Source organism: Brassica napus, chromosome C3 (genome assembly GCF_020379485.1).
Source record: "Brassica napus cultivar Da-Ae chromosome C3, Da-Ae, whole genome shotgun sequence".
NCBI classification, from domain to species: Eukaryota; Viridiplantae; Streptophyta; class Magnoliopsida; order Brassicales; family Brassicaceae; genus Brassica; species Brassica napus.
Genome location: NC_063446.1, coordinates 41,502,048 through 41,529,437, shown reverse-complemented (window position 1 = coordinate 41,529,437; position 27,390 = coordinate 41,502,048). Strand labels below are relative to the sequence as shown.

Here is a 27,390-nt window from a genome sequence, read left to right as displayed (position 1 = left end):
GTGTTTTAAGATTTTTAATTTGCTTCATAATAAGTAATGTTCTCTATATTCTAGACAATATTTAATGTTGTTTGAAATTTGTGACCAACTACAAAATGCTAAAAAAAAATTATTGGTTGAATTAATTTTATTTAATGATGTTTTTATGCAACCAAGATAAAATGTTATATTTTTTAATCTATGAATATTAATCTTAAATATCAAGTATAATGAAACAGAAAGAGTACTTTGCAAGTGACATGGAGAGTCGATATTTTGTGGGCAATTAAATTATGTATATTGTTTTTTAATTAGTTGAATTTTATATAAAATGACGGATATTTAAAGTAATAACTTTTTAATATTAGTGATTTTAGCTAAAACTAAGTTACATTTTGAAACAGATGAAATAATTTGTATACTAACTTTTCACAAATATGAGGACAATATTTTAAAAGTGGTATCACTTTGAATTTCTCTCATTCAATTGGAAGGAAATAAGGTAGGTCAATTAATGGTGATGTAATGAAGACATACATATGTTTTTCCAGTTATTAAACAAAATAGAATTAATTCACAACATCTATAAATTATATCCAGCTCAAGACAACAGAGAAGAGTTTCCATACCTTTTAATATTTTGATATCTCAATATATTAGAAAAAGTCCAACCGTAAAAAAACTATACATTGCAATTGGAAAAAGAAAACAAATAAAAATTAATCAAAATCTTCTAAGGTATATGACCAGCATAAAGAATGGGTGGAGTCATATATCATGTTTGTCTTGACTAATCATGTAAAAAATATAGTGTAATCAGTGTTAAGGGAAGAAGAAAGAAATGGAAGGCAAAAGCATAAGTTTTAAAAATATTAGTCATCATTGATAATTAGAGCATCTCCAACTCAACTTTTTAATTCACTCTAAATAGAATTTAGAATAATAAATATTTCAACTCCATTTTATTTTTAATTTCGTAATGAAATTAAAATGAATTTACTCTATAACTGGAATGATACTTTTTTTTGTTTATTACTTTATTTTTACTCCAAAAATGGATTAGAGTTAAAGTGAATTTAATTTCATTTTAGAGTTACTCTATATTGAAGAAAATAGAGAATTTTACATTGGAAATGCTCTTAATCCAAAAAATAAAATAAAAATGACATCCAAACAATAAATAAATATTAAATCATGAAAGAGTAAATTACATCATATATAGAGACGACAACAACATTCAACTTCTTTGCAAGTAAATTTACATATATAGACTCAAGAAATATAAGAAAATGTCATCAAATTATATTGTATATAAATATATATATATATTTGTGATTTATTTTCAGCCACATGAATATTTTCATGATACTTTGTTCTTTATACCAAAACAGTAAACAAATTTATCAATAGCACATACACAACTAAAAAAATATCGGATCCTTTATAGAATAACAACAAAAGATAGAATGATGGTAAAGAAATGGAAATAACAATTCTCTGCAATTAAAGAATAAGAAAAATAAAGAAACAATGCAAAGTAAAACAAAAAATATACACACAGAGCAAGACTTAGTAATATAAGTTCATAATAGAATTTTCTAAAAGTGTGTTCCAAAAAAATATATACACAAAAAGCAAGACTTAGCAAAATACATTCACAATATAATTTCCATAATTTACAGTATTCAGTTATGCTAAAAAATATTTTATTAGTTAATTGTGTTACTATTTTTTGTTAGTTATAATAGAAACATATTTGACAATAATATTATTTTCATGCTATAATGATGAAAATTGTAATACTAAACTTATCCATAAATACCAGTGGTTTACATATAAAGTAATAAAAATATTCACTTCAGACTGGTAAGACAGAAAAATTATTTTAAATTTAAAATATTAGTTAAATAAAATTAAAAATGTGAAAATTTTCATATAAATAGAAAATAATAAATATAACAAAACTAATTATATTATCCGCGCGTAGCGCGGAAAAAAGATATAGTTCTATTAAAAATGCAAATTTTAAAACATACAAGACAAAACAACAAACCAAACGAAAAAATAAAATTTTATTTTAAAATATTAAACCTAATTTATAACGATATTAATACGGCTCAATTATTTTTTCAAAAGTAGTAAACTAAACAGAAACCTAGAATGGGAAACCTCTAGCAAACAATGCTTTTAAGAGCTAGTCTCAACGGTTGGGATAAGATGGTGCATTGCTCACCGTTAGTTCCCCTAGGGATGATGCAAGCCAGTCCCAAATCAGTTACTACTTACTGATACAACCATCGTCTCAGCTTTTGTCTCAGCTTTTAACTAATGAAGCATACATGTCTTGGCGTGTCAACCTTGCCAGTTGCCACTTATCCACTAACTCTTCTCCCTCAGGATATATCTCTTTTTTTAACGACCTCAGGATAAATCTCTAACACTATAAACAACATTTTTTATAAATCTATTTCAACACTAGGAATCAATTTTTTCATACATATATGGACCCAAACAAACCAATACATCAGTGAAACAAAAGAATTAACCTCAATCGCAGACCAAAACAAAAGATAGCGAGGTAGAGGTGAGACTCCTTAAACAAAATAAAAAGAGAACCACAAGGGAAACCACGCGCTACATATGATTAAGCAAAAAATTTAGATATCACACTCTTTAAAATCAAATGGACACGGGCATTTGTTTTTCAATTAACCTGTTCCAATTTTCATTGCTCCTAAAGATCGGAGAGAACCACACATCTACTAGACATCCATTTGAAGGATGGCCAAATGAGAGGTCTTAACAACATTTAATATAAGGGGGGGTTAGTGGGAGATGGATTTTGAAGGAGTTGAAGAATTTAAAGATTCTATTGTTATTGGTAACATGATTCTTAGATTCCGAAAAAGTCTTGTGTTATTGCTTTGGTGATTTTAAAATTTCATATAAATCTTTTGTTATTCAAAAAGTTGAGTATTTTCTGATTTGTTAATTCTATTAAATTATGGTGTTATTGGAACAAAGATTCATTACATTTTAACTCATTACTCATAACTTTCAAAATACTATAGTTAACTCATGTATTCTTAAAGTTGAGATGACAAAATCAATATCTCTTTTATCATACGTGATTGTTTATATGCCAGGCACCACCACGTTTTGTTTTTCCTATTGAATAACAATCATGTTTCTCAATGACCAAAACGTGGCATGAATAAACAATCATACCAACAAACCTCAACCACGTTTTATTTATAACTCAATCATATCATTTTAATGTGACTTGTTTCTCTAAAATGATAAATCCAGAAAATAACATCATCACAAATGAAAAAATAAGTTATAAATCATTGAGAAACGTAGAAGTAACCATTAACGCTGACTTCCAGCTTCTACAGCGTCATTCCACATACTTAAAGCTATTGAGTCTCTCCAGTTGTTAGCATATTCTCTTTGTTGAGATTCGAGAGCACCCACATGTATAACTTCTTCAAAGTTTGCTTGGTCATTGTTTGGAGTGATCACTTCCTCTGGAAAAGCATCAGACCGACAATGCTTCCGTAGAAAGTTATGTAATCCAGCACAAGCTAAAACCAATTCTGTTTGTGTTGTAAAAGGAAAAGGAGGCGCCGACTTAAAAATCAAAAAACGAGATTTGAAAATACCGAAGATTCGCTCAATCACGTTTCTCAAAGATGCATGCCGCAAATTGAACAACTCGTTTTGGTTTTTAGGATCACGGCCTTCACCTTTAAATTCTTGTAAATGATAGCGAGTACGTCTGAATGGAAGCTAAAAACTCGTTTTGGTATTAAGCCTCGTTAATTCTCTTGCGTATTTATTTTGTTTAAATGAAAATGTGTTTTGGGGTAATTCTATCCTCTGATTTACCAGTTTAAAAATAAATTAAAAGTGTACTTTTAATGAAGTGGAACGTGAACCAAATTTTCCTCATTTGCTTTTAACGTTTTTGTTGTTGTTGTTGTCAATTACCTCTTTTATAAAAGTAAAACATAAATGTTTATTATGTTTTATAACTTCAATAATATATGCCCACGTTATAGAGGTATGTCACATTAGTATAGGAAGTGGAAGCCTGCGAGCCTTTATGAAAATATAAACTCGTTTTCTCTTACATCTTGTATCATAAATTACTATTTGCACAACCGATAAATTAATAGATGAAATAAATACAAGTTAGAACAATTCTATTTACACTAAAAGCAGTGTGGTCTTCTCGCATAGGCCATAGCTGTGAACCCATGCACCTTTAGAGCCTAGAGACGCTTGTAGCTGAACCTATTTAAGCACCTTTTGTTTTCATTTATTATTTATTGGCGTCGTCGATACAAATTTTTCTCCAACATTAATTACAAAGATGATTAGTTAGTTCTTACTTTACGGTGAATACAGTAACAAATAAATACATGCAACTAATCCTCACAACTAACAACATCACAATCATAGTGTAAATAAGAACTTAACTGAAAAATAAAATAACAGCTTAATGGAACTGTATAACTATATAGTCTTCCTAAATATTCAAAATATACAAAAAGATTCAAACGTTTGACCGATAGGGAGGTTACGACTGTGTAGTACGACTGTACACGTAAAAGGACTGTAGCCTAAAGATCCAAACAAGTGCAGAAAAATCCTTCTTATACCAAACTATTTTCTCAAAAACATTTCAATTAGATACAACACTAATCATAGATTATTTTACTTTTGGACTTATGGTATAAGGTTTATTTTATTTCGTATTTATCACAAGGTACAACTTCACCTATTTTTTCGCTTCATTGTGCAACTTTAATTGTGAAAACAATCCATAAAAAAACCAACATGTGACATGGTCTCTATACAAGAGTGAAAAAATCACATCAACGTATGTTATTGTTTTCTAATCACTAGAAAACGAACGGTCGATAAAAAGGATAACCACAGAACCCTAAACCGGTCCAACCGGTGTTTCCCAATCACTATCAAAGCATTAACTAACTTTCACAAGAAAAAGCATTGTGTAGTTTCTCCACATCGCGACCCACGCTATTAACCGTGTACACGAATTATCCACCGTAAGATCAGACACGCATTGTAAAATCGCACTCGTCCCCAGCATTGGAAAACGGCGTTTACAACCGACGGCGGGTCATGTCCCCGTCAAAATCAAACCTGTCAATATTCCTAACGCCGTTACTCCTCCGTTAACTACTAACATTAAGTTATTAACTAATGAATGTGATCATGTACTAATAATCTGAAGCAGAGTGGCTAACGTGACATTAGTATCAGGGTTAATGTTTGATCAATGCTGCTAAGTGATATTTATATATACTCTCTCTCTCTCTCTGACAGATTTGTCGTGGTCTTCGTAGTTTCTCTCTCTCTCTCATGGACTCAGCCCTCCTAGTTATATAGACTGTGCATTACCTCACTCTCCATCTTTCTTCAACTCTCTCTCTCTCTCTTCTTTAACATCTCTGGCTCTGCATTTCTTGCTGGTCACGCTAATCTCCTGTGCTGTTTCAGTTCTCTCTCCCCAGCAATGGCAGAGGGAGCCTGAACTTTCGTTTCTTTTTCTTGTTTCCTGTCTGCTTTGAAGTTTACTCTTCGGTTTCTAACTAGAAACAGCTTCAACGAGTGGTTTTGGCTTATTACCATAAAAGGAAAGAAAAAGGAGTATCAGAGAAGGAAGGAACAAGACGAAGGGAAAAAAATGAAGGAGATGATGGAGCTAATGGTGGTTTTCATGCTTCTGCTTGGTGTTGCTTCTCCTATGAACAACGAAGGTTTCTTTCTCTATGTTGTTGTCTCTTCTTCCTATTACATTTGTTTTGTTTAAAAACAGTTTGGTTTCCCCGAGAAAGAAGAGTTAAAAGTTGAAAACTTTTTTATACCCAATACTTAGCTTTGGCCTCTTCTTCTTCTTCAAAAAAAGATGCAATCTTTTCTAACTATTTCCCAAGAAATATGATATATCATGATTATTAGTATACAGGAGGAGTTTGCCTGTTCCAGGACCATTTAAAGATTGTGTGTTTTCCCCAAGCTCTATCTCTTTTGTTAATGTGTCTACGATTTATTTATTCGTATATGAATCTAGTTATTAACTAAAGAAGAATGCTTTCGAATTAATCCACAGGGACAGCTTTGATGGCGATAAAAGGTTCATTCAGCAACGTAGTGAACATGCTTTTGGACTGGGACGATGTTCACAACAGTGACTTCTGTTCCTGGAGAGGTGTCTTCTGCGACAACTTTAGCTTCTCCGTTGTCACTCTGTAAGAATCTTTTTTTGTACTAATGAATGTCTTCTCTCCTCTAATCCGTCTTTTTGAAGGTCATAATAGTTTCTTGTTCTTGTTTTCAAGGAATCTATCGAATCTGAACCTTGGAGGGGAGATATCTCCAGCTGTTGGAGATCTACGGAACTTGCAATCAATGTAATTGTCTACTTCTCTCTATAGTGGTAGATTGTGGTTATTAAAAGGCCTTTTTATCTTATCTTACTTGCAGAGACTTGCAAGGGAATAAATTGGCTGGTCAAATTCCAGATGAGATTGGAAACTGTGCTTCTCTTGTTTATCTGTAAGTCCTTTCTTATAAAAAAAAAAAAAGGACATGTTTTCAAGTCTTATAGTATATGAGATTCATATGCTGCTGCTCTATTGTCACAGGGATTTCTCTGATAATCTGCTATATGGAGACATACCCTTCTCAATCTCCAAACTCAAGCAGCTGGACACTCTGTATGTGTTATACTATTACCTTTTTTGTTCTTTTCCCCTGATTTTGAAGTTCCATTTTTTTTTTTTTGTCTTGTTGTGCTTTTTCTGAACCTTTCAACTTGTGGGATGTATTAGGAACTTGAAGAACAATCAGCTCACAGGCCCACTACCTGCAACCTTAACACAGATTCCAAATCTTAAGATACTGTGAGTTATTATTTACCTACTTTTATTTATTTATATGCATCAAATTTGGAAACTGTATGTTGTTCTAATCATGATGATGTTGCAGTGATCTTGCAGGGAACCATATAACGGGCGAGATACCAAGGCTACTCTACTGGAATGAAGTTCTACAGTACTTGTAAGCTCACCACTCATGTCCTTCAACTTCTTAAGATAACACCATAACCGAAGGATTTTTCTCGCTCTGCAGCGGCTTACGTGGGAATATGTTGACTGGAACGTTGTCTTCTGATATGTGTCAATTCACTGGTTTGTGGTACTTGTAAGTGGATCCTATACCCTTGCATTCTCTATAGTTTATTTTTTAATGTATGAGTTTTTAATTAATGTGTTATTTTGTTGATCAAGTGATGTGAGAGGCAACAATCTAACTGGAACTATCCCGGAGAGCATAGGAAACTGCACAAGCTTTGAGATCCTGTATGTGTCTGCTTCTTATATAAACATTTGAGTTCCAGCATAGAACTGTACTGTGGACTTATGTCTTTTTCAATTTTACAGGGACATATCTTATAATCAGATAACTGGAGAGATTCCATACAACATCGGTTTTCTTCAAGTAGCTACTCTGTGAGTACTGAGACACTTAAGCCTTAGTTTGATAGATGAATATAAAAAATGCCGTTACTGAGTTTTGTATTATCTTTTTCTTGAAGGTCACTACAAGGAAACAGATTGACAGGAAAAATCCCTGAAGTTATTGGTCTAATGCAGGCTCTTGCTGTTTTGTAAGTTCTGTTCATAAAGATAAAGTAAAACCAAAATGTTATATCGAACTTGGCTCATTTGACATTTACACATTCCCAGGGATCTGAGTGACAATGAGCTAGTGGGTCCTATCCCACCTATACTTGGCAATCTCTCATTCACTGGGAAGCTGTGAGTCTTCTTCTTTGTATAAACCACATAATGCTTCTTATGTTCAGCTTGTGGCATGTCTAAATGCATGTTTTTTGTTGGAATAGGTATCTTCATGGCAACAAACTCACTGGGCCCATTCCACCTGAGCTAGGCAACATGTCACGCCTCAGCTACCTGTAAGCTTGTTTCAAACTTTAAATCTGTTTACTTAGCTTTTGCACTTCGTATACTCATTTTGTTGGTTTCTTTTCCAAATTTGGCAGGCAACTAAACGATAATCAACTAGTGGGAAGTATCCCACTTGAGCTTGGGAAGCTTGAGCAATTGTTTGAACTGTGAGTTTTCCTTTTTTTTCTTTTGGTTTCTGTAAGAGTCCTTCATTCTAATTTATGGCAACATTGTTTTAAACATGAAAGGAATCTTGCCAACAACCGTTTGGTAGGGCCAATACCATCTAACATCAGCTCATGTGCAGCCTTGAATCAATTGTAAGCTATGATGTGAATGAATCTTCGTGAAATTATTGTCTACTCTTCTTTATATTCACAAACTTAACTTCGGTTTTCACTTGCTTTCAGCAATGTTCATGGGAACCTCTTGAATGGATCCATACCATTGGCGTTCCGCAATCTTGGGAGCTTGACTTATCTGTGAGCTTCCTTCTCTAAAATGCACTAGACTACATTGCATCTCTGTAAACATTTTAGTGACCTTTTAATGCAGAAATCTTTCATCGAACAATTTCAAGGGTAAAATACCAGCTGAGCTTGGACATATAATCAATCTTGACAAACTGTATGTCTTCTCCATTTTGTTACATCCTTTGGTTTTGTACTTGCACCAGCTAAACATAAGTAGTTTTTTTTTATTTTATTTCCAGGGATCTGTCTGGCAATAGTTTCTCAGGGTCTATTCCATTAACCCTTGGTGGTCTAGAACACCTTCTCATATTGTAAGTCCTCATCCAACCCGGAGGTTGCAAACTTGTTAGGCTTAAGGTCTCGTTTTTTTTTTTAATTAACTTGCGTACTCTGCTTGATTGAACAGAAATCTCAGCCGGAATCATCTTAATGGACAACTGCCTGCAGAGTTTGGGAACCTTAGAAGCATTCAGATGATGTAAGGCTCAAAGTTGCTACTTTTTATTACATCAACAGTCATAACTCATAACCATCTGTTTCTACCTGACTTCTCTGTTACTCCTGCAGTGATGTATCATTCAATCTGCTCTCCGGAGTTATTCCCACTGAACTTGGCCAGTTGCAGAATTTAAACTCTTTGTAAGCTAACCATATGATCTTATCTTTCCCATTCTATACAGAAAGTCAATGTAGTTCTTATAAAAAATTATGCAGAATATTGAATAACAACAAGCTCCATGGGAAAATCCCGGATCAGCTTACAAATTGCTTCACTCTTATCAATCTGTAAGTTCTCTTGCAAGTAATATGTTCACTTTTCTGATATTGTTATGAAGATTTACCAATCCAACATTTCTTCTGAAAACGTTGTAGGAATGTTTCCTTCAACAATCTCACCGGGATAATCCCACAAATGAAAAACTTCTCACGTTTTGCTCCAGCCAGGTAATGAAAGCTACCCTCACTAGTCGGTCATTGTGATCAATCAGCATATCATTTTGATGTAAAACTGGTTCTCTTTCTTTGTGTATAGCTTCCTTGGGAATCCATATCTTTGTGGAAATTGGGTTGGATCTATTTGCGGTCCTTCTTTGCCTAAGTCCAGAGGTATCTTCTAGATTTATTCTCTAAGCATTGTCTTCAGTATCTGAACTTACTTTCTTTTCTTCTTCTTTGTAGTATTCTCCAAAGCTGTTGTGATCTGCATTGTTCTCGGTATCATCACTCTCCTATGTATGATACTCATCGTGGTTGTCAAATCTAAGCAACGGAAGGAAATCTTAAAAGGCTTCTCCTCCTCAAAACAAGCCGAAGGTAATGAATGACGCCTTCCTTCATAGTAATTCTTAACTCATCTTCTAATCTTTAGATGTTGAATACCTCTCTGCTCTTGATCCTCTCAGGCTCAACCAAGTTAGTGATTCTCCACATGGACATGGCGATTCACACATTCGATGACATCGTGAGAGTAACAGAGAATTTCAACGAGAAGTTCATTATTGGATACGGTGCTTCTAGCACAGTCTACAAATGCACTTTGAAAACTTCCCGACCTATTGCTATCAAGCGACTCTACAACCAGTATCAGCACAACTTGCGTGAGTTTGAGACAGAACTCGAGACCATAGGACGCATCAGACACAGAAACATAGTCAGCTTGCACGGATACGCCTTGTCTTCTGTTGGAAACCTTCTTTTCTATGATTACATGGAAAATGGATCTCTTTGGGACCTTCTCCATGGTAAGTTCCAAAGAATGATTTGCTCATGGAGTGTAATACACAGCTTTTAACTTGTTTTCTTTTTTTAAGTAGGGACATCTAAGAAAGTGAAGCTTGATTGGGAGACGAGGTTGAAGATAGCTGTTGGAGCTGCGCAAGGACTTGCCTATCTTCACCATGATTGCACTCCTCGGATCATCCACCGTGACATCAAGTCATCGAATATACTTCTTGATGAGAACTTTGTGGCGCATTTATCAGACTTTGGGATTGCTAAGAGCATACCAACGAGCAAAACGCATGCTTCCACTTATGTTTTGGGGACTATTGGTTATATAGACCCAGAGTATGCTCGCACTTCACGTCTCAATGAGAAATCTGATATCTACAGCTTTGGGATTGTTCTTCTTGAGCTTCTTACCGGGAAGAAAGCTGTGGATAACGAATCTAACTTGCACCAACTGGTACATGAATCACTTCAAAATTATAGATATAGTTTTGTTTGTATGGTCTTGAACTATTGAGTCAAATTTGTGTTGCAGATCTTGTCAAAGGCTGATGATAATACTGTGATGGAAGCGGTTGATCCAGAGGTTACTGTGACTTGTATGGACTTGGGACATATCAGGAAGACATTCAAGCTAGCTCTTTTATGCACAAAGCGAAACCCTTTAGAGAGACCCACTATGCTTGAAGTCTCTAGGGTTCTGCTCTCTCTTCTTCCATCTATGCAAGTGGCCAAGAAGCTCCCTTCTCCTGATCCATCAAAGAAGCCTACAGTCTATGGAGTTAGGGACCAGCAAAAGCAGCAGCAAGAGAGGAGTGAAGAAGGATCGCAATGGTTTGATCAGTTCCATGAAGTTATCTCCAAAAGCAGCGTATAAGATTTCAACTTTGAAAGAAGCTTCTTATAGGGTTTTTGCCTTGCTTTCTTGTTTCCCAGGGAAGTTGGTGTTGCTGATTAGAAGCAAAGGATGGTTTTTTAGTTAATAATTTAGACTAGTACAAGGGGTATTTTGGGTAAGGAAAAAGAAGGTATGTTTGGTGTGGGAAGCATTAAAGACAAGAACAAAGGTTATATGGAAAAGGATATGTGAAGTTAATGTTTGTTTTCTCCCAAGAATATTGCTCACGAGTACTGTAAAGTCTTTAGTCTTCTGATTTACTAGCTTACATATGTATGACCCCACAACAAAAAATCAATGAAATCACTTTCTCTATGGCTATGCATATATCTAAACAAGTATACACGTTTCTATATATATATATAGACATAGGAAGGCGTTTGTATTAAACATGATCATAACATCTTCAATGTGAAGATTAAGCAATGATTAGGCTCCCTGACACTTCCTGTGAATCGAATTTCCGGCATAAATCCATGCTCCTGTTCAAATTATATAGTCAATAATGTCTGCTATCTGTTATGAGCTGTTGTTGTTTGAAGTAGTGGAGCTTAGAAACAGGTTCAAGTAGATTGGTTTTTAGTTACCTGTTAATATCTGTCCTGTAAGAGCTTGGTGTTCCATATTTGATGCTAGATGGTTCACCCAGTTTTTCACTGCTGTGATTTCCTTTGACTAACCTACCCTTTGGGGATTTAGTGGGTTTTAGCCTGCAGAGAATGTACGTGAGAATGTTGTTGGGAAAGTGGATTCTAGCAGCTAAACTAGACTAAGGCCATTCAAGAAAATGTAGTAGCATCATGGAGTTTCAAAGCTATGAACTACTAACGTTCTGGAGTTAGTAGCAATGTTCTCTTGTATGGCATCAATTTTCGCCTGCAATGTGAGACATCATTTAAGTAATGTGTCAACCAACATAGATAGAGGCCTAGAAGTTAGAAAACGGCAAAAGAGAACATTTGAAAATTGGCTTTTTATATATTGGATTTGAGACTTACATTTGAAGAGCGTTCCTTTGCTCTCAGTAATGTTCTTAAGCCAAATTCCTGAATCGAAATTTTCTTAGTTCATGTGGGGTGGATAAGAAACTTACGACTAGTAATAATATGACAGATTAGTCATACCTGAAGAAGATCTTGAGACCGTGGAGTATTACTTTTTGGCAAAGGTGTTGAACAAGGTTCAACTTTAATCTGCAAAGGAACACAACACATTAGTTTTGTTTCTTAACTACAGCTTCTGAGAATGTAGTAACAAGATTGAAAAACAAAGAGAGTGAACAAGTGTACATTTTTGTTCGTAGTGTTTCTTTTAGATGAACTAATCCTTGGTTTTGCATTCTGCTCAGTTTCTGAGTTAAGCTTAGACCTGAAACTCTCACAGAAAACATGTTTATAACGAAGCCAAAAACACTGTCTTGTTGACAAGCAGCAGCACATTCTGATTACCTGTGTCTTTCAGATCTTTCTGCAGTTCTGAGATTCGGTTCCTTTGGAACAGTGAGTTTCGATCTTCTGTTGGAGTTAACTCGAGACACCTGACCACAGTAACAATTAGCTTAAAGATTTCTATAGTTTAACAAATTCAAAGTCCATAATATGTAGTATATAACACAGACCTTAGCTTCCAGTTTTGGCCTTTTGGTGTCTTTGTTTTGCAACTTAGAGTCTAAGATCGGAGATAAGTTACCACCAAACTTTGCTAATGATCTCTGACATCTGAAGCACCAAATAAAAACATTTGTTGAAGCCAAAAGAAATAAAAAGCAAATTCACATTAGTAATTACTCATTCATTAGTACCTAGTCAGAAGTTGAACAGAGTAAACGTCTAATGGTTTGTTCTGCCTTGCAAGTAAAGAAGCCGTAGGTCTTGTTAAAGTTGAGCTACAGCATGATTTCGTTTTTGATTTGGGTTTGGTCTTTGAGACATCTTTAACAGTTTGGTTATAATAAATGAACCCTGAACACCAAAAATACACACTTAAAGCCTCTCAATAATGAATTGATGCAAAACCAAGTGTAGAAAGAGGAATTATCATCATCATTACCGTTGTATTGATCTTTTCGATTCAGACCGGATTCTATAACCGGTTTTGAAATCTCAACAGGCTTAGTTTCGGAGATGATGTTTGTGATTTGCTTAAGCGGCTCGAGTTTCCAATTGCACTTTGGGCTAAAAGCTGAATAAAATAACCAGACAAGAAAAAAAAACATTGTAAGAGAGAGAGAGAGAGAGAGAGAGAAAGGACAAAGCTTTGTAATAAAAAAACAATCTTTGCGTGTGTCTTACGCGAAGGAGGATAGTTTCCAGCGGATTCGAACCAGAACTCGATCTCCTCTGTCTCGGAATCGAGCTCTGGTCTGGAGAAATCGTAGAAACGAGGTGCGTCAAATTCGAAATCAATGTCGAATTCCTCAAACGAAAAAACTTCTCCAGATAAACTCGGAATCATGATTAAGGCTGGAAACGGGGTGGGAGAGATTCACATTCAACCAAATTACAAAAGGATCGGAGATGTTTCTTCTCCCTCTCTCCCTCCTCCTCCTCCTCCAAGAAATTTCCCGCAGAACCTCTGGAAAAAAGAGTTTGTCCAGAAAATTAGGAGAGAGAGATGGAGAAGAGAGAGAGAGAGAGAGGAAGGAGAAGATAACGGCCCTAAATTCAGTTGGCGCGGATGTGAAACGACGGTGGTCATTGCTCTTATGTACAGCTCATAAATTTTAATTTCTGAATTTTCTATTTGGTTCTTTATTTTTGAAAATTCATAAAGTAGACCCCTTAGTATAATAAATGGTTTCCACAAACCAATGTTTTTCTATACAATAAATTTTGTTTTCCTTGGATTCTGACTCAAGGGAGAATATTGCATTTTCAAAAGATAAGGGGAAGAAACCAAATATATGAAAGTAGCGTTCGTTATAACGACTTACCTGTAAGTCTTTTGACTAAAACATTGAATCCCCTTTTGTTTCTATCCAAAACTTTTTTCTAGGAAAATAACAACGGCTGTGTCATCATTCAATCCAGGTAAAGGTCTCTCCTCCATTTTCCTGTAACATTTCAAGAAAAAAAGTCTGAAATTAAAAAGTGAATATTCCCCTTTTTTTTTTTTGCAAATTCATTTGGAATTAAATGAACGTTCCAAAACTTGTTATCATTTTAAGAAAAAGACCATCTCCATACAGGATTTGAATAAGATAGCGAATGAGGAATAACTCTGAATTTAATTTGGTTATGATTGTAACGATATTTGTTGGCAGAGTTTGGAGATGATAATGTCCAAAACTCAAATCGAGTCAATCTGCTCATCTCTTCTTCAAGAACTTGAGGTTTGTTCATTTGCGATTGCTTCAGCCTCAAGAAAAGTTTTTCTTTGTACAAATGTGATTCTGTTTCTTGATACAGGTTATATGGGACGAGGTTGGAGAAACTGAAACCGAAAGAGAGAAGATTTTGATTGAAATTGAAGACGAATGCAGAGCAGTTTATAGTCGAAAAATCGAAAAGGTAAAAGAAGAGAGGAATCGGCTAAGACAAGACATTGTTGATTCAAAGTCGAGAGTTATTGCTATATGTTCTGTAATGGAAGAGCCATCGAGTCTTGGAAGACAACACCAATCTGATCAAAGTGGAAGAAGAAGTTTGAAAGAAGAGTTAGTAAAGATTCTTCAGAAACTTGAAGATATGGAAAAGAGAAAATCAGAGAGGAAGGATCAGTTTATTCAAGTAATTGAAGATATAAAATCTATAAGCGAGGAGATAAATGGAGAATCTGATGATACTCGTTCATCTGATTTTTCTGTTGATGAGTCTGATTTATCTCTTAGAAAGCTTGAAGAGTTACACAGTGAGCTTTACACACTTCAAGAAGAGAAGGTTTCCTGAACTTAACATATTACTTTTAAGTTTTAACTTTGATTTAATTTCTTTGTCAGATTATTAATATTAATTTTGAGGTTTTTTTTGGCTCAGAGAACCCGGATGAAACATATTCAAGATCATCTAGGAACTCTGGAATCACTTTGTTCAGTGCTTGGTTTGAAATATGGAGAAACAGTTACCAAGATTCACCAAAGTTTAGTAGAATCAGAAGGGTCAAGAAGTATAAGTAATGAAACACTTGACAAGTTAGCTTCATCAGTAAATCAATGGCATGAGACAAAGATACAGAGGATGCAAGAAGTAAGTTAAATGTTTCCAAACTTCTTCAGTATCTTAAGACTATACTCTTTGTTCTTAGCCATTTTATTGATTGCAGCTACAAGATCTTGTGACGACAATGCTTGAGTTTTGGAATTTAATGGATACACCAGCAGAAGAACAACAGAAGTTCATTAACGTTTCATGTAATATAGCTGCGACTGTTTCTGAAATAACCAAACCCAATAGTCTTTCCACAGACTTGCTTGAAGAGGTACATTCACATCAGCGTTAACTAGTTTCTAATATTTCTAAGATTTTTTCTCTGATTTATGGTTTAATGCTTAAAAAGGTTAAGGCCGAGCTATGTCGGTTAGAGGAGTTGAAATGGAGCAAAATGAAAGAACTTGTTTTAAAGAAGAGGTCAGAACTTGAAGAGATATGCAGAAGAACACACATTGTTCTTGAAGAACAAGATATCTCAGTGGAGAATGTAATTAAAGCCATTGAATCAGGAGATGTGAACCCTGAAAATATACTAGAACATATTGAGTATAGAGCTGGGAAAGTGAAAGAGGAGGCTTTAAGCAGAAAAGAGATTCTTGAAAAAGCTGAGAAATGGTTGAATGCTTGTGAGGAAGAGAATTGGCTTGAAGAATACAATCAGGTTTTGTGTCTCTCTTCCTGATCTTTATATTTTGTGGTTATTTATGGATTTTATGATTTGTATAGGATGAAAACCGATACAACGCTGGAAAAGGATCTCATTTAATCCTCAAACGTGCAGAGAAAGCTAGAGCACTTGTTAATAAACTTCCAGGTTTCATATAACATATGATCCCAAAATGGTTTTTCAGATTGTTATCTCTGTGAATTTTTTAATCAACTGAAAATGTCTTAATTCTTCTTAGCTATGGTTGAAGCATTAGTTTCCAAAATCACAATTTGGGAATCAGAGAAAGAAGCTGAGTTTCTATTTGATGGTGTATGATTTATCTTCTTACCTCACACAATATCCTCTCTTACTTCTTATATCCTTGCTAAATGATTTTTATTTGTTTTCTTCATTTAGAATCGTCTACTTTGGATGCTTGAAGAATATACAGAACTTAGAGAAGAGAAAGAACAAGAACGTCGCAGGAAAAGGGTATCCAGCTAAACTCATTTGCATCAATATTCTTCCAATAATCACCAAAAAATTGCTTGTTGGATTGTGGTTGTTTTCAGGATCTGAAGAAACTTCAAGGTCAAGTGACATCAGAGCAAGATAAAGGAACTCCTACGAGACCTCAAAGCGCGAAAAAGGGTCTTAAAGTATCAACTCACAAGAGATTTGCATCATCCCCTCATACTGATTCGCCTCGCTCAGCAAAATCTTTTACATCTCAATCTCGCTATGGCTAAAATGATGGAGCAAAAAGACTTCAAAATAATTCTTTTAGTTTGCGTGTATTCAACTGGTAATTGATTCTTTCTTGCATAAAAAAGAATCTGTAGGAATATTTGTTCTTTTTTCAGTGGCGTTACCTCAACTTTGTTCTTAACAACACCATTATTATACAGAGCATGTAAACAAAAGAGATTAGGAAGAGACACATCGTCTAGAAACTAAGTCATATCTCTTTTGTTAAAATCAAACTTTTCTATGCTTAAAACATGCTAATTAGTAAGCGGCTCTGACAAAGAAAGGAATCTGATTGATTATTGGATCATTTGTATTCTGTCAAACTCGGATCCAATAGGTACACTGTTTGGGTTGCGGAAAGAAAAATTGACTTTGACCGACCAAATGCACTTGTTGAAGAAATCAATGTCAGTTATCTTTCTAAGCTTTGTACTCATATGAAATCTTTAAACTTCATATATAAACTTTGACACTCAAATTTTACTACAATTGCATGATTGTATTTGTATCAAAAGATTTAGCTTATCTTGCAAATTAATTGGTCTTAGTAGATTTTAAAAACTATTTTCTTTGGTCAACGTTACTACAAAGTGATTAACTGGAAAAAGACAAAAGAAACTGTCAGAATTTGGTATTCTTTTTTTTTTTTGAAATTTCACTTTAATGTCTTTTTAGCAGTTTCGTTTATTTAATTACATATATTGAGTTTCCAAGACGGACGTGATCTTTCCCTAAACCAAAATCAATACTTTTATTTTTGTAATTATTATATAGATATTAAAATAATTAAATCCTTAATATTCGTATTAAATAATACAACTGTCTAGATGATATTTTTATATATTTTACTGTATTTCTTTTTCCTGAAATTTTCCATTATTTATTTAACCTCCTTATTTCTTTGCAAAAACCCTAAATTCAGTTGTCTAAAAGAAAAATTGGGGATAATTGCATGTAATTTTTGGTGTGTTCTTTTTTTTTTTCCGTTGAGATTGAGAGGTTAATCTCCACGCTGCTACAGTATAGTGTTGGTTTTCAGCTCCAGAGTTCGTTGAAAGTAAGAAACCAAATCTATAAACTAACAAAAAAAATTCTGCTATGATCTTTGATTTTCTGAGCTATTTCATCTATCTTTTGTCTCTAATCTATCTTGTAATCTTTTTACTTTGTTCATAGTTAATTTGTTCTTCGTCTTCTTCTTTCTTTTTCTTCATCTTAATTGTTTTTTCTTGGTGAATTGTAGGGAAGAATTCTCCTGCCAATTCTGGGAATTTGTGGAAATAAATATGGAGGATAAAAGTGGTATTAGTCCAAGTGGGGTCATCACAGTTAAGGGAGATGAAGCTTTGGCGTCAAGAACAGAGTTCCAACAAAGCCCTAGCTTTCTCCAATTCGTAAGCCCCACGACCGTGGTGACTCCTCCCCCTCCTCCGGCTCCGACCCCGGCTTCAACCACCGTGAATCCTGGCCCAGCCGCCGTACCTCCGCCGCTCTCCAGCGCTGGGTCAGATCTGACGAAGAAGAAGAGAGGAAGGCCGAGGAAGTACGCTCCAGATGGAAGTTTGAACCCTAGGGCTTCGAGACCAACTCTCTCTCCAACACCAATCTCATCTTCGATTCCCTTCTCTGGAGATTATAATCATCACTCTCATTGGAAACGAGGAAAAGCTCAGCAGCAGCAGCAGCATGTTGATATCATCAAGAAATCTCACAACTTTCATGAGTATGGAAGCAGCCCAGGTAAATAATCTTGTAATCCCTTTTGTGTGTGTTTTAATCTGTGTGCATCGGTTTTAGTGAGATAGATCTGATCCGATCCGATCTGGGTTTATCATCTGTTGATGTGATTGTTATGTGTATATTTTTTGAGATGTTGGGGAAGTGGGACCAACTTAACATAACTGGATTTGGCTGGGTACACTTTTGTCTGAAGAAGCCTACAAACAGACCAGTTAGACCATACAGAGAATCTGATGATGCTGACCGAACCAAACTGAAAAATAAAAAGATTTCTTTTTTAAATTTTTTGAGAGAATAATCTCTTGTCTCTTCCTTTTCTCTTTAGAGGATAAGAGTGCTTAGCAGATCTCTAAGATTTATCATTGGCTTTGGTTAGATCTGTTTTAATTACCGACTCTGGTGGATATAAAGGGACTTGTATGTTCTTTAAAGGCTAACACTGATTGGTCAAAGTCAATTACATTAATGTTCTGTTTCTATCTCTTTGCAGCTCCTCCTCCTCCTCCTCCTCCTCCTCCTGGGCTCTCATGCTATGTGGGTGCAAATTTCACAACACATCAATTTACTGTCAATGCCGGTGAGGTAATAAATTGCTCTTAACAAATTTTTTTTTCTTTTTTACCATTCTTGTAGTAAAAAATTTGGTATTGGATTTTGGTTATCATTGTTTTTTGAGAATGTATATTTTTCTTTACAAGGATGTGACAATGAAGGTTATGCCGTATTCGCAAGGATCTCGAGCTATATGCATTCTTTCTGCAACTGGTTGCATCTCTAACGTCACACTTCGTCAAGCTACCACTTCAGGCGGCACCCTTACATACGAGGTAACTCTAACTTTGAAAATATATTTTCTGTATTTCTTGATGGGATTTTTGGTGGTTCTTGAATCAAATTAATTTCTCGTCTTAGGGTCGATTTGAGATACTTTCGCTATCTGGTTCCTTTATGCCTACTGAAAACGGAGGAACCAAAGGTCGGTCTGGTGGTATGAGCATTTCGTTAGCCGGACCAAACGGCAAAATCATTGGCGGTGGCCTTGCCGGTATGCTTATAGCGGCCGGTCCTGTCCAGGTAACACAAATCTTGATTTAATCCAAGAAAAAAAATGTATTTACTAATTCAGCGTATAGAAAAGTCTAATATAATTTGTGACAGGTGGTAATGGGAAGTTTCATTGTGATGCATCAAGCAGAACAAACGCAGAAGAAGAAACCTCGAATCATCGAGGCTTCTCCTCCACCACAACAACGACCACCTCCGGGTTTCACCATAACCACCGTGAATTCTACTTCTCCGTTGGTGGCCACAGTAGAGGAACCTAAACAACAAACCTACGGTGGAGGTGGTGGTATAATGAGACCGATATCTCAAATGCCTTCTTCTTTCAACAACGACAATTCTGGTATGAACAACTTCACAACGACCTTTCAGGGATACGGGAATGTGAACACGGGTACTAACAAAGACGAAGATGACTATGACGATGGTGGTGATGATGATTCTGGCGATACCAGGAGCCTATCTACTAGTGGTTGAGCAATTCTTCAAATTCTCTCGTGTAGAAAGTAAGAGGGACCTTTAAGGTCAAAAATGTTTCAGCTATTATTTGCTTTGCTTTTTTTGTTTAGAGTCTGAGACTTGGCTTCCTGTGTGTGTTTCCTAGAGTATTTGTTTTTGTGATCGGTTTAGCTTAACTATGTTCAAATCATCGACTAAACAATGTTTTATGGTTGCTGTTGTTATTGGGATTAAAATTTACTATTTTTTGCATATGACATTGTTAAACTGTGATTCTTAATTATATGAAGTCAATATCTCACGCAATAGCAAAAATGTGAAGGATTAAATTTGATTATTGAAAGGCGATTACAAGGATTTGAGAGAATGGTATTGGAAGTCTCTCTTCTCCCCTCTACAAACTTGTATTCTCTTATATACACTTTACTTAAATACTACTGGAGATTACTTACGCTATGCATAATTCAATTTCATCTCGTAAACAGTCAAGTGCAGCGCAGCAGCGGTTAGTGAGGAGTGGTATTTTTTTGTTCAGTCAAAACAAGCGTGTGCTTATTAAATTAAGTGTTGGTCACAAAATAAGCTTAAGAAAGTACATAAGAATAAATAAGCTTAACAAAGTACATTCATCAAAGCCTAAAATCCACGTATGAGACTTGCAATCCAGTATCGAGAATCTAGGGAAGGCGTTAAGGGATGTGGGGGTGGCAATATTGTAGATATAACTAGTATTTGTTTCAAGATTCAGGGTTCTAAAACCTATGCAGGAAATTTAAAAACAAATCATTAGCTTACATTTTATAAGAACCAATGGAATACAGGGAGTAAACAATAAATAAAAGAGAAATCTAAAACCCTTCCCCTTCCTTCCTTGAGCGCAGTCGCTCCGTTGGTCTTCTCTTCTTCTTCATCGCGATTCCGATTAATCGGAGATTCGACTCGAACGATAACGATCTTCGCTCCATCTCCTAGTATCAGGTATCTATAGATCTTCTCCGTAGTTTCTAAGATTGTTAATTAGATAGTCACTAGCTCTTCTATCTTCATTTCGTTTCAGCGTTTGAACATCAGTAGCAATGTTTAAGCTAAGTAGGATGATTCCTCGTCTACAATCGGTTTCCCTTAACCCTAGCACGACTGCGTCTGGCTCCCTGATCGAGAACGCTCCAAGAATCTTCCAATCTCTCGGAAACCGAGCATTTTCCGGGAAATCAAGCTCGGATGGATCTGGAAGCAACGAGAACGGTTGGGATATTGCAACGGGAGGATCGTTCGGTGGTGGTACTACAGGAGGATCTGACGATCTTGATTGGGATCACAAATCGATGTGGTCCACTGGTTTAAGCAAGGAGCATTTCGACGGTGTCTCCGTTGGCCGTCAGAATCCTTCTTCTGATAACGCCGTTTCTGATTCAGGCGATGTGATGAGCAAGTTAGGTCCCAGAGAGGTCGCTATGGTTAACGAGATGAATGAGTATGATGATATGATCAAGGAGATTGAGAAAGACAATAGGCATAGCAGGGTTTTCGTTGATGGGATTAAGCAGAAGATGATGGAGATGAGTGTGTTGCTGAAGCAAGTCAAGGAGCCTGGTGCTAGAGGTTCTTATCTTAAGGACTCTGAGAAGACTGAGATGTACAGGTTGCATAAAGAGAATCCCGAGGTTTATACCGTTGAGAGGCTTGCTAAGGATTATAGGATCATGAGGCAGCGTGTTCACGCCATTCTCTTTCTTAAGGAGGATGAAGAGGAAGAGGAGAGGAAGCTTGGTCGTCCCTTGGATGATTCCGTTGAGCGTTTGCTTGATGAGTACCCTGAGTAAGTGTGCTTTATACTTTGGTATTGAAATGGAGTGTCTCTGTGTGTGTGCTCAACTTGGGTAGTTTACTGAATGTGTTCCTCATGCAGGTTCTTTGTATCACATGACCGGGAGTTTCATGTGGCCTCACTCAGTTACAAGCCCGACTTCAAGGTCATGCCAGAAGGATGGGATGGTACAATCAAAGATATGGATGAAGTCCACTATGAGATCTCAAAGAAAGAGGATGACATTCTTTACGAAGAATTTCTCAGGAGGTTTGAGTTCAACAAATTGAAAGTAAGTCCCTTCTTTTGCCCTCTTGAGTATGCATTGACTTAGCAAACCAGTCTACCTTTTGGTCGATCAACACAGGACAGCTTCCACTCTATATGTTAATTATCAAGTGTTCGTGGTGCTTGGTTAATTGAGATAATTGTAAACTTCATCATGTCTTATCAAGTGACCTAGCGTGTTATTGTAAAGTCGTTAGACGTTGGTTGATCATTTGATTTTTGATGATATCAAATATGCATTCTCTTTTGGTGTCTTAAACCAGTGGAAAGGAGAAGTGAAGTGCCACAAGTACAGCAGAAGACGTTCATCAGATGGATGGAAAATCACGGTTGAGAAATTGGGTCCTCAAGGCAAGCGTGGAAATGGAGGTGGCTGGAAGTTTGTGAGTCTTCCTGATGGATCGAGTCGGCCTCTCAACGAAGTGGAGAAGATGTATGTTAAGCGTGAAGCACCACGTCGCCGCCGTAAGATTCTCCCTTGAAGTTACTAGAAAACAGACTCCATCAACGGTAATTGGAATGTTATGTCTCCCTTGGGGAATGTCAAAGTTGAAACTATTTTGCCTTGTTGAATAGTAAGATCGGTAGCTTTTGTTTTTGTTTTGTTTTTTTTTTGTTTAGCTCTTGCTTTTGTCTGTGGCCCAGTGGTTCAAATAATCTTAAGACCCAAACATTTCAGAATTTCTGAGGTTATAGACCAAACATTAAAGAACCATATCTTATCTTTATGTTTTTATCTTATATTGGAAATTTCTACTATACAAAAGTTTTCTAGAAAAGTTTTAAAATCTTAAGTGGGTTTAGAAGTCTAAAAAACTAAACCAAAACTTGAGTTTATTTCAACATTTATATTCACTTAATACAAAAATTGCAATATTTAAAATAAACAGAGAGCCATCCCTATCGTTGTCTCCTCCTCGACGTTATCCCAATCTCACGTTCGCTTTTTGTATATATACTAGTCGTATTCCGTCGCTACGCGCCGGTTCATATGTTTTATTTTTTAAAAAAATTTAAAATTTATTTTATCATTTTAATAAAATTTATTTTTTCAAAAATATGTAGATGAAAATATGTTAAAAGAAAATGATATTTTTTGGATTTATTTGGTAGTGGTTAACGAATATGTTTTATGATTTGAGTAGTGAAATATATGTTTTCTTTACACAACATACATACATATACTGTTAAATACCATGTGGACTGTATATAAAAGGAACGACATTTGAAATTTTATTTTAGAGAATAATCTGAATTTAAAGGTGTGAAGCAAAACGTAATTAAGTTGCATCTGTGTTATTTGATTTTTGGTGAGAAACTAATTCTAGCAATGAAACAAAACAGGGAATAAGGAAACACATTTATATTTTTTTGTTTGAAAATAAAACAAAAATCGAAAAAAATATGCAAAAGAAACTGAAAATTGGAACATAAGAAACCACTTATAAATTGTAATAATGCTGATTCATAGATAATTTTCCTTACATATAAGACAGCTTATGTTTGTATGAAGTCATTGATCAAGTAAAAGGGCATAGACATGTTCCATTGTTGAAATTTCCGAAGCATACTGTGCATGTATCATTTTCTTCTTCTGTAATTGGAGGCCTATTAGTTCCCTCAAAATTGGTGATAATAAGGTCGAAGTCAAGTCTTGCAATCGCGTTTTGGTTGTAGTCTGTGATGGTAACAATAACTTAAAGATCATCAGTTATGTTATTGTCTTCGGATGTTTGTAAATTCATCATGTATTGGGTTGTTTCTTGAATAAGCAGGGTTGAGTCGGGATGTTCTATTTCATGGTATGTTAATATGAACTCCATACCTTTGTTGAGTTATTAAAATTACCTTGATTACCGATGATAGATGGTAGCTGGAAATCATTAATAGATTGTTGTGTATTGGACCTGTGTATGTAGATTTGGAGTGTATGCTGGAGGTGTGAGAAAATATAAGAGAAAAATGGTTTGTTATTCATTCTTTGGTTATTTGTGTGAATTCAAAGTTGAAAGTAATGTAAGATAATATAGCTATGTATGGTGATGGTGAGCTTAAGTTATTGATTTTTTCGACTTTTTGTAACATTTTGTTAAATTATTTATAATAATTTATATTTAGTGTGGATTTGTAAGAGAGTATATTATGTTCTTTATCTATAACTATTATTTAAAATTGGTTCAGGATTCTTATGTACTTAGCTTCATAAATCCTTAAACGAACTATTAGCTTGGTTTTATGGCTTGGCTAAAATTTTGGAAAACATAGTAATGGGATGTGATTCTTTTTTATATACTATAATCGGGGTTAATGCATTGATCTCACAAAAAAAAAATAGTTACAGAACTAAAAATCATGAATCTTGGAAATACATGTGACTTCTTACGTTACTTTGTATAAATTTAACTTGGTTTTGGCTTTATAGTAAAACATCGGATTCGTCTTTATTGACATAGATAACAAAATAGAACTTTCATCAGTTATGCATCTCTTGGGAATTTGAGATGTACCATGTAGTCAAAAAATGGCTTACAATAGAAGTCTAAGCCTTAGACTCTAAGGGCTTATGTTTGGTACATGACTCGAGCCAAGTACTTCTCCAGCATCTTCACTTCTTCTTTGCTTCCATTGTAAAGCGGAACCCATTGATGTATATATCTGAATCCCTATGATTTTTTTTGTCTGATGACACCCAAACTTTGGATATAAGCTACTGTAATAAACTAAACATGAAATGTGTTTTGAGTTACCTTGGTGGGTTGGATATAGTACTCTCTGGTGACCATATGATCATTTTCCTCAACCTTGTTCAACATGAAACTCTTCGGTGCACACTCATACAAAAGCTTAAGCATTCCATTTTTGTTCTTGGCAGCACCCATAAATCCCACTGTACAACAAATTCCTGTGAAAATTTCCGACCAAACTACCAATGTACCTAGCCGAGTAAGATTTTTCATGTGGACCATGGTCTTTGAGATCATCAATGTTTCCTCAGACTCTCGTCCCACATCTGGTAGTTTTCTTCTTTGAAAGAGTATATTTTCCCGGTTCTAGGGATCTCAATGTTCTCTTGCGTGAGGAGAAACTCGCCGTGCATAAGAACAAAGATAATTGAGCTCCAGTACATACATGAGTAGCCGGCTGCTAGCAAGTTGTGTCCAGGTTGTCACGCGTTTGCTATACATATTTGTTCTTCTGACCAAAGTTGCAAGGAACATACAGCAGTAGATCAACAACATTATGAACATTGTGTATCTTTTCTGAGTGGCCATGTGGAAGGTGAAATGGAGAGTAGTTCATTTACAGTGGAAATATCATTGGAGTGGTAGGGGCTGTAGACACCTTTTATGGAACCGGTGGAAACTGCAGTGATGATGTTGGAGGAACCGTCCAGAGGATCGAAGCTAACTATGTAGTTGTCGGAGCAATAATTTAACATGAGCAATCAGAAGGAATCAGATCAAGAACTCGAGCTCGAAGAACCATTCATCAATTAGTAACACAACACACTCTCAAAATATTATTAACAAAAAACCATTTTTCCTCTTTGGTTTCAAAATTCAGACACACTGAGATAGAGGGTTGAATCAAGGATCAGTTGTGATGATGCACTATGCAAACTTGTAAAACATGTCCTCGTAAACATTTAACTGGTTGGAACAATTTTTGAGTGTATTACTACAGAGCCCTGACTTGGCCTAGAAGCCATGACTTTGCTGCCCAAGGTGATTCCCGGGTCCTGCCAGAGACAGAGCCAAGAAAGTGAAGAAGAGTCATTGAACAAATATTCTAAAGATGCAACTTCAGGTATTCAGCCACATAAACAAATGTGCATAGTTCTTAAAAGTGATAACCAGGAACCAACATAATTATAGCGTAGAGATTTTCATATACCTGATTGATGCAAAAGTTAGCTAAAACTTTCGTGTGACGAAGACTACTCCAGCAGCTTGCTGGTAACTCTTTGGAGCAGCCCTTTGCATATTAACCTCGTGGAAGCATGACCATAGGTTTTTAAGAGTTTTCAATATCTCATTAAAAACATTGCACGCTTTAGCCGTGTATAAGGTGGTTAGTGATTTCATTTCTTTGACCATGAAAGAAGTTTAAATCTAAAACAATAAATTATTAGGCTATGTATATCACCAATGTGTATAACCACTATCTGTTAAGCTTACCCATCATTTGTTTTACTTGAAGACACGTGATTGTGGAACATGACAAAACCAACAAAAAAAAAAAACATGACAAAGCCTACAAACATTATAAGAAAGTAAGTTGACTACTATCATCAGGTCAAACCATAGATTTAGAAGAGTGGATGGATAACAGTGATGGATAAAACATACTGACAGGAAGACCAAGTTGTCTCATGCATCTGCTGTGGATTTCAACGTATTCTTGATAAGACTGCAAAAAACAAACAAACAAAAAAGTAAGCACAAGACTTTGTCAAAGATTAGACAAAAAACATCAACCTCAAAACTGGAGCTCATGATGCTTCTCACGAAACATAAGAAAGCCCCTTTTGATGCAAAACTTGAGCTAAACCCTGAGATATAGTTGAATATGGATCAGATATATCCCGGATGTTTTTTTAAAAAAAACACTACAAACTTTTTCACCAAGTTTCCAGTTGAGTGCCATAAGCATCTTTGAACCAAACTAACAACATGATTTACAAAAAGATATGTTATAAGCAGATATACGACTACCATTTTAAGAAAAATCATTATCGGTTAGGCTACTCGCTAGAGGGCTCTCCAAAAGCAAATCCCATGAGTTGGATCGTAAATACTTTTCTTTCTCCGGGAAATATTCTGAGGCTACACCATATCCTCTCTGTTGTGCAACATGGAATCTGCTTAGGTCATACTGGTTTGAGTAGACCGCAGAAGGGTAGGCATCCGTGTATGGCCCCACATATTGTTATGGTACTCTTCGTCTCCTGAGAAAGATGGAGGTTCAGCAGGAGAAAAAAAAACAAAAATTTAATTGAACTTCAGAGAAATAAAAGAACTACAGAACAAATTCGTTTAGAAAAAAAGGTAAACCTACGTCAGCAGGCAGATATGGAATACAAAGTTTAAACAATTTCATACTTCCCAAAAACGCAGAAGATGCGTTACTACCGTATGGGTAATGAATCAGAAGGGTTGGATCTGGTGAAGAGTGAGATTCTGAGTATTATGCAACCCGTTTATAATTGAACAAATTAAGGATTAGTGATGAAAATTAGGAAATGGTAACTTAAATCGACCCGTGGAAGAGCTTTAATAAGAGAGTTAAAGGTGAATCTTAATGCTAGTTTCAATGAATATAAAAAACGTTACAACGTTACGCCTCAGTTACGTCAGAGCCGGTGGAGTTTAGGAGTTTCAAGCAGATGACCACCGCCGAGAA

The 27,390-nt window shown here is 35.5% G+C and overlaps 5 protein-coding genes and 1 pseudogene across 7 annotated transcripts; 4 read left to right on the top strand and 2 right to left on the bottom strand.

The window, feature by feature from the left end:
• The first annotated feature begins 5,348 nt into the window (after positions 1–5,348).
• LOC106347204 (LRR receptor-like serine/threonine-protein kinase ERL1) lies at positions 5,349–11,399 on the top strand. 2 transcript variants are annotated; one of them, XM_013786709.3, is made up of 27 exons: positions 5,349–5,771; positions 6,125–6,263; positions 6,354–6,425; positions 6,499–6,570; positions 6,660–6,731; positions 6,846–6,917; positions 7,003–7,074; positions 7,147–7,218; positions 7,305–7,376; positions 7,458–7,526; positions 7,613–7,684; positions 7,764–7,835; positions 7,922–7,993; positions 8,081–8,152; positions 8,234–8,305; positions 8,396–8,467; positions 8,541–8,612; positions 8,698–8,769; positions 8,865–8,936; positions 9,026–9,097; positions 9,173–9,244; positions 9,332–9,403; positions 9,492–9,565; positions 9,638–9,772; positions 9,862–10,200; positions 10,270–10,643; positions 10,722–11,399. In XM_013786709.3, exons 1-27 carry the CDS (start codon positions 5,699–5,701, stop codon positions 11,061–11,063), a joined length of 2,913 nt encoding a protein of 970 aa, XP_013642163.1. In that variant the 5' UTR covers positions 5,349–5,698; the 3' UTR covers positions 11,064–11,399. The 2 variants fall into 2 exon arrangements, with proteins under 2 accessions (XP_013642163.1, XP_013642164.1); XM_013786710.3 differs by having other exon boundaries at positions 5,354–5,771; positions 10,273–10,643.
• Positions 11,138–13,759, bottom strand: LOC106350020. The gene is made up of 11 exons (XM_013789965.3): positions 13,376–13,759; positions 13,134–13,265; positions 12,886–13,045; positions 12,703–12,802; positions 12,533–12,621; positions 12,374–12,452; positions 12,209–12,277; positions 12,083–12,130; positions 11,914–11,960; positions 11,672–11,794; positions 11,138–11,566 (listed from the first exon to the last, which is right to left on the bottom strand). Exons 1-11 carry the CDS (start codon positions 13,536–13,538, stop codon positions 11,503–11,505), a joined length of 1,074 nt encoding a protein of 357 aa, XP_013645419.1. The 5' UTR covers positions 13,539–13,759; the 3' UTR covers positions 11,138–11,502.
• Positions 13,760–14,102: 343 nt separating this feature from the next.
• On the top strand, positions 14,103–17,316 carry LOC106351562 (65-kDa microtubule-associated protein 9). The gene is made up of 9 exons (XM_013791350.3): positions 14,103–14,415; positions 14,492–14,962; positions 15,059–15,268; positions 15,345–15,500; positions 15,579–15,893; positions 15,959–16,046; positions 16,138–16,211; positions 16,299–16,373; positions 16,454–17,316. The coding sequence occupies exons 1-9, from the start codon at positions 14,356–14,358 to the stop codon at positions 16,628–16,630; spliced, it is 1,626 nt and encodes a 541-aa protein (XP_013646804.2). The 5' UTR covers positions 14,103–14,355; the 3' UTR covers positions 16,631–17,316.
• Positions 17,317–17,487: 171 nt separating this feature from the next.
• Positions 17,488–20,135, top strand: LOC106347205 (AT-hook motif nuclear-localized protein 6-like). 2 transcript variants are annotated; one of them, XM_022712607.2, is made up of 6 exons: positions 17,488–17,688; positions 17,875–18,371; positions 18,868–18,953; positions 19,070–19,198; positions 19,284–19,445; positions 19,530–20,135. In XM_022712607.2, exons 2-6 carry the CDS (start codon positions 17,918–17,920, stop codon positions 19,908–19,910), a joined length of 1,212 nt encoding a protein of 403 aa, XP_022568328.1. In that variant the 5' UTR covers positions 17,488–17,688; positions 17,875–17,917; the 3' UTR covers positions 19,911–20,135. The 2 variants fall into 2 exon arrangements, with proteins under 2 accessions (XP_022568328.1, XP_013642165.1); XM_013786711.3 differs by having other exon boundaries at positions 17,489–17,688; positions 18,862–18,953.
• A 515-nt stretch (positions 20,136–20,650) lies between these two features.
• Positions 20,651–22,715, top strand: BNAC03G51790D (protein GAMETE CELL DEFECTIVE 1, mitochondrial). Its single transcript, XM_013786713.3, has 4 exons — positions 20,651–20,870; positions 20,950–21,711; positions 21,802–21,991; positions 22,251–22,715. The coding sequence occupies exons 2-4, from the start codon at positions 20,969–20,971 to the stop codon at positions 22,467–22,469; spliced, it is 1,152 nt and encodes a 383-aa protein (XP_013642167.1). The 5' UTR covers positions 20,651–20,870; positions 20,950–20,968; the 3' UTR covers positions 22,470–22,715.
• A 792-nt stretch (positions 22,716–23,507) lies between these two features.
• Positions 23,508–27,364, bottom strand: LOC111211494 (annotated as a pseudogene).
• Between the last annotated feature and the right edge of the window lie 26 nt (positions 27,365–27,390).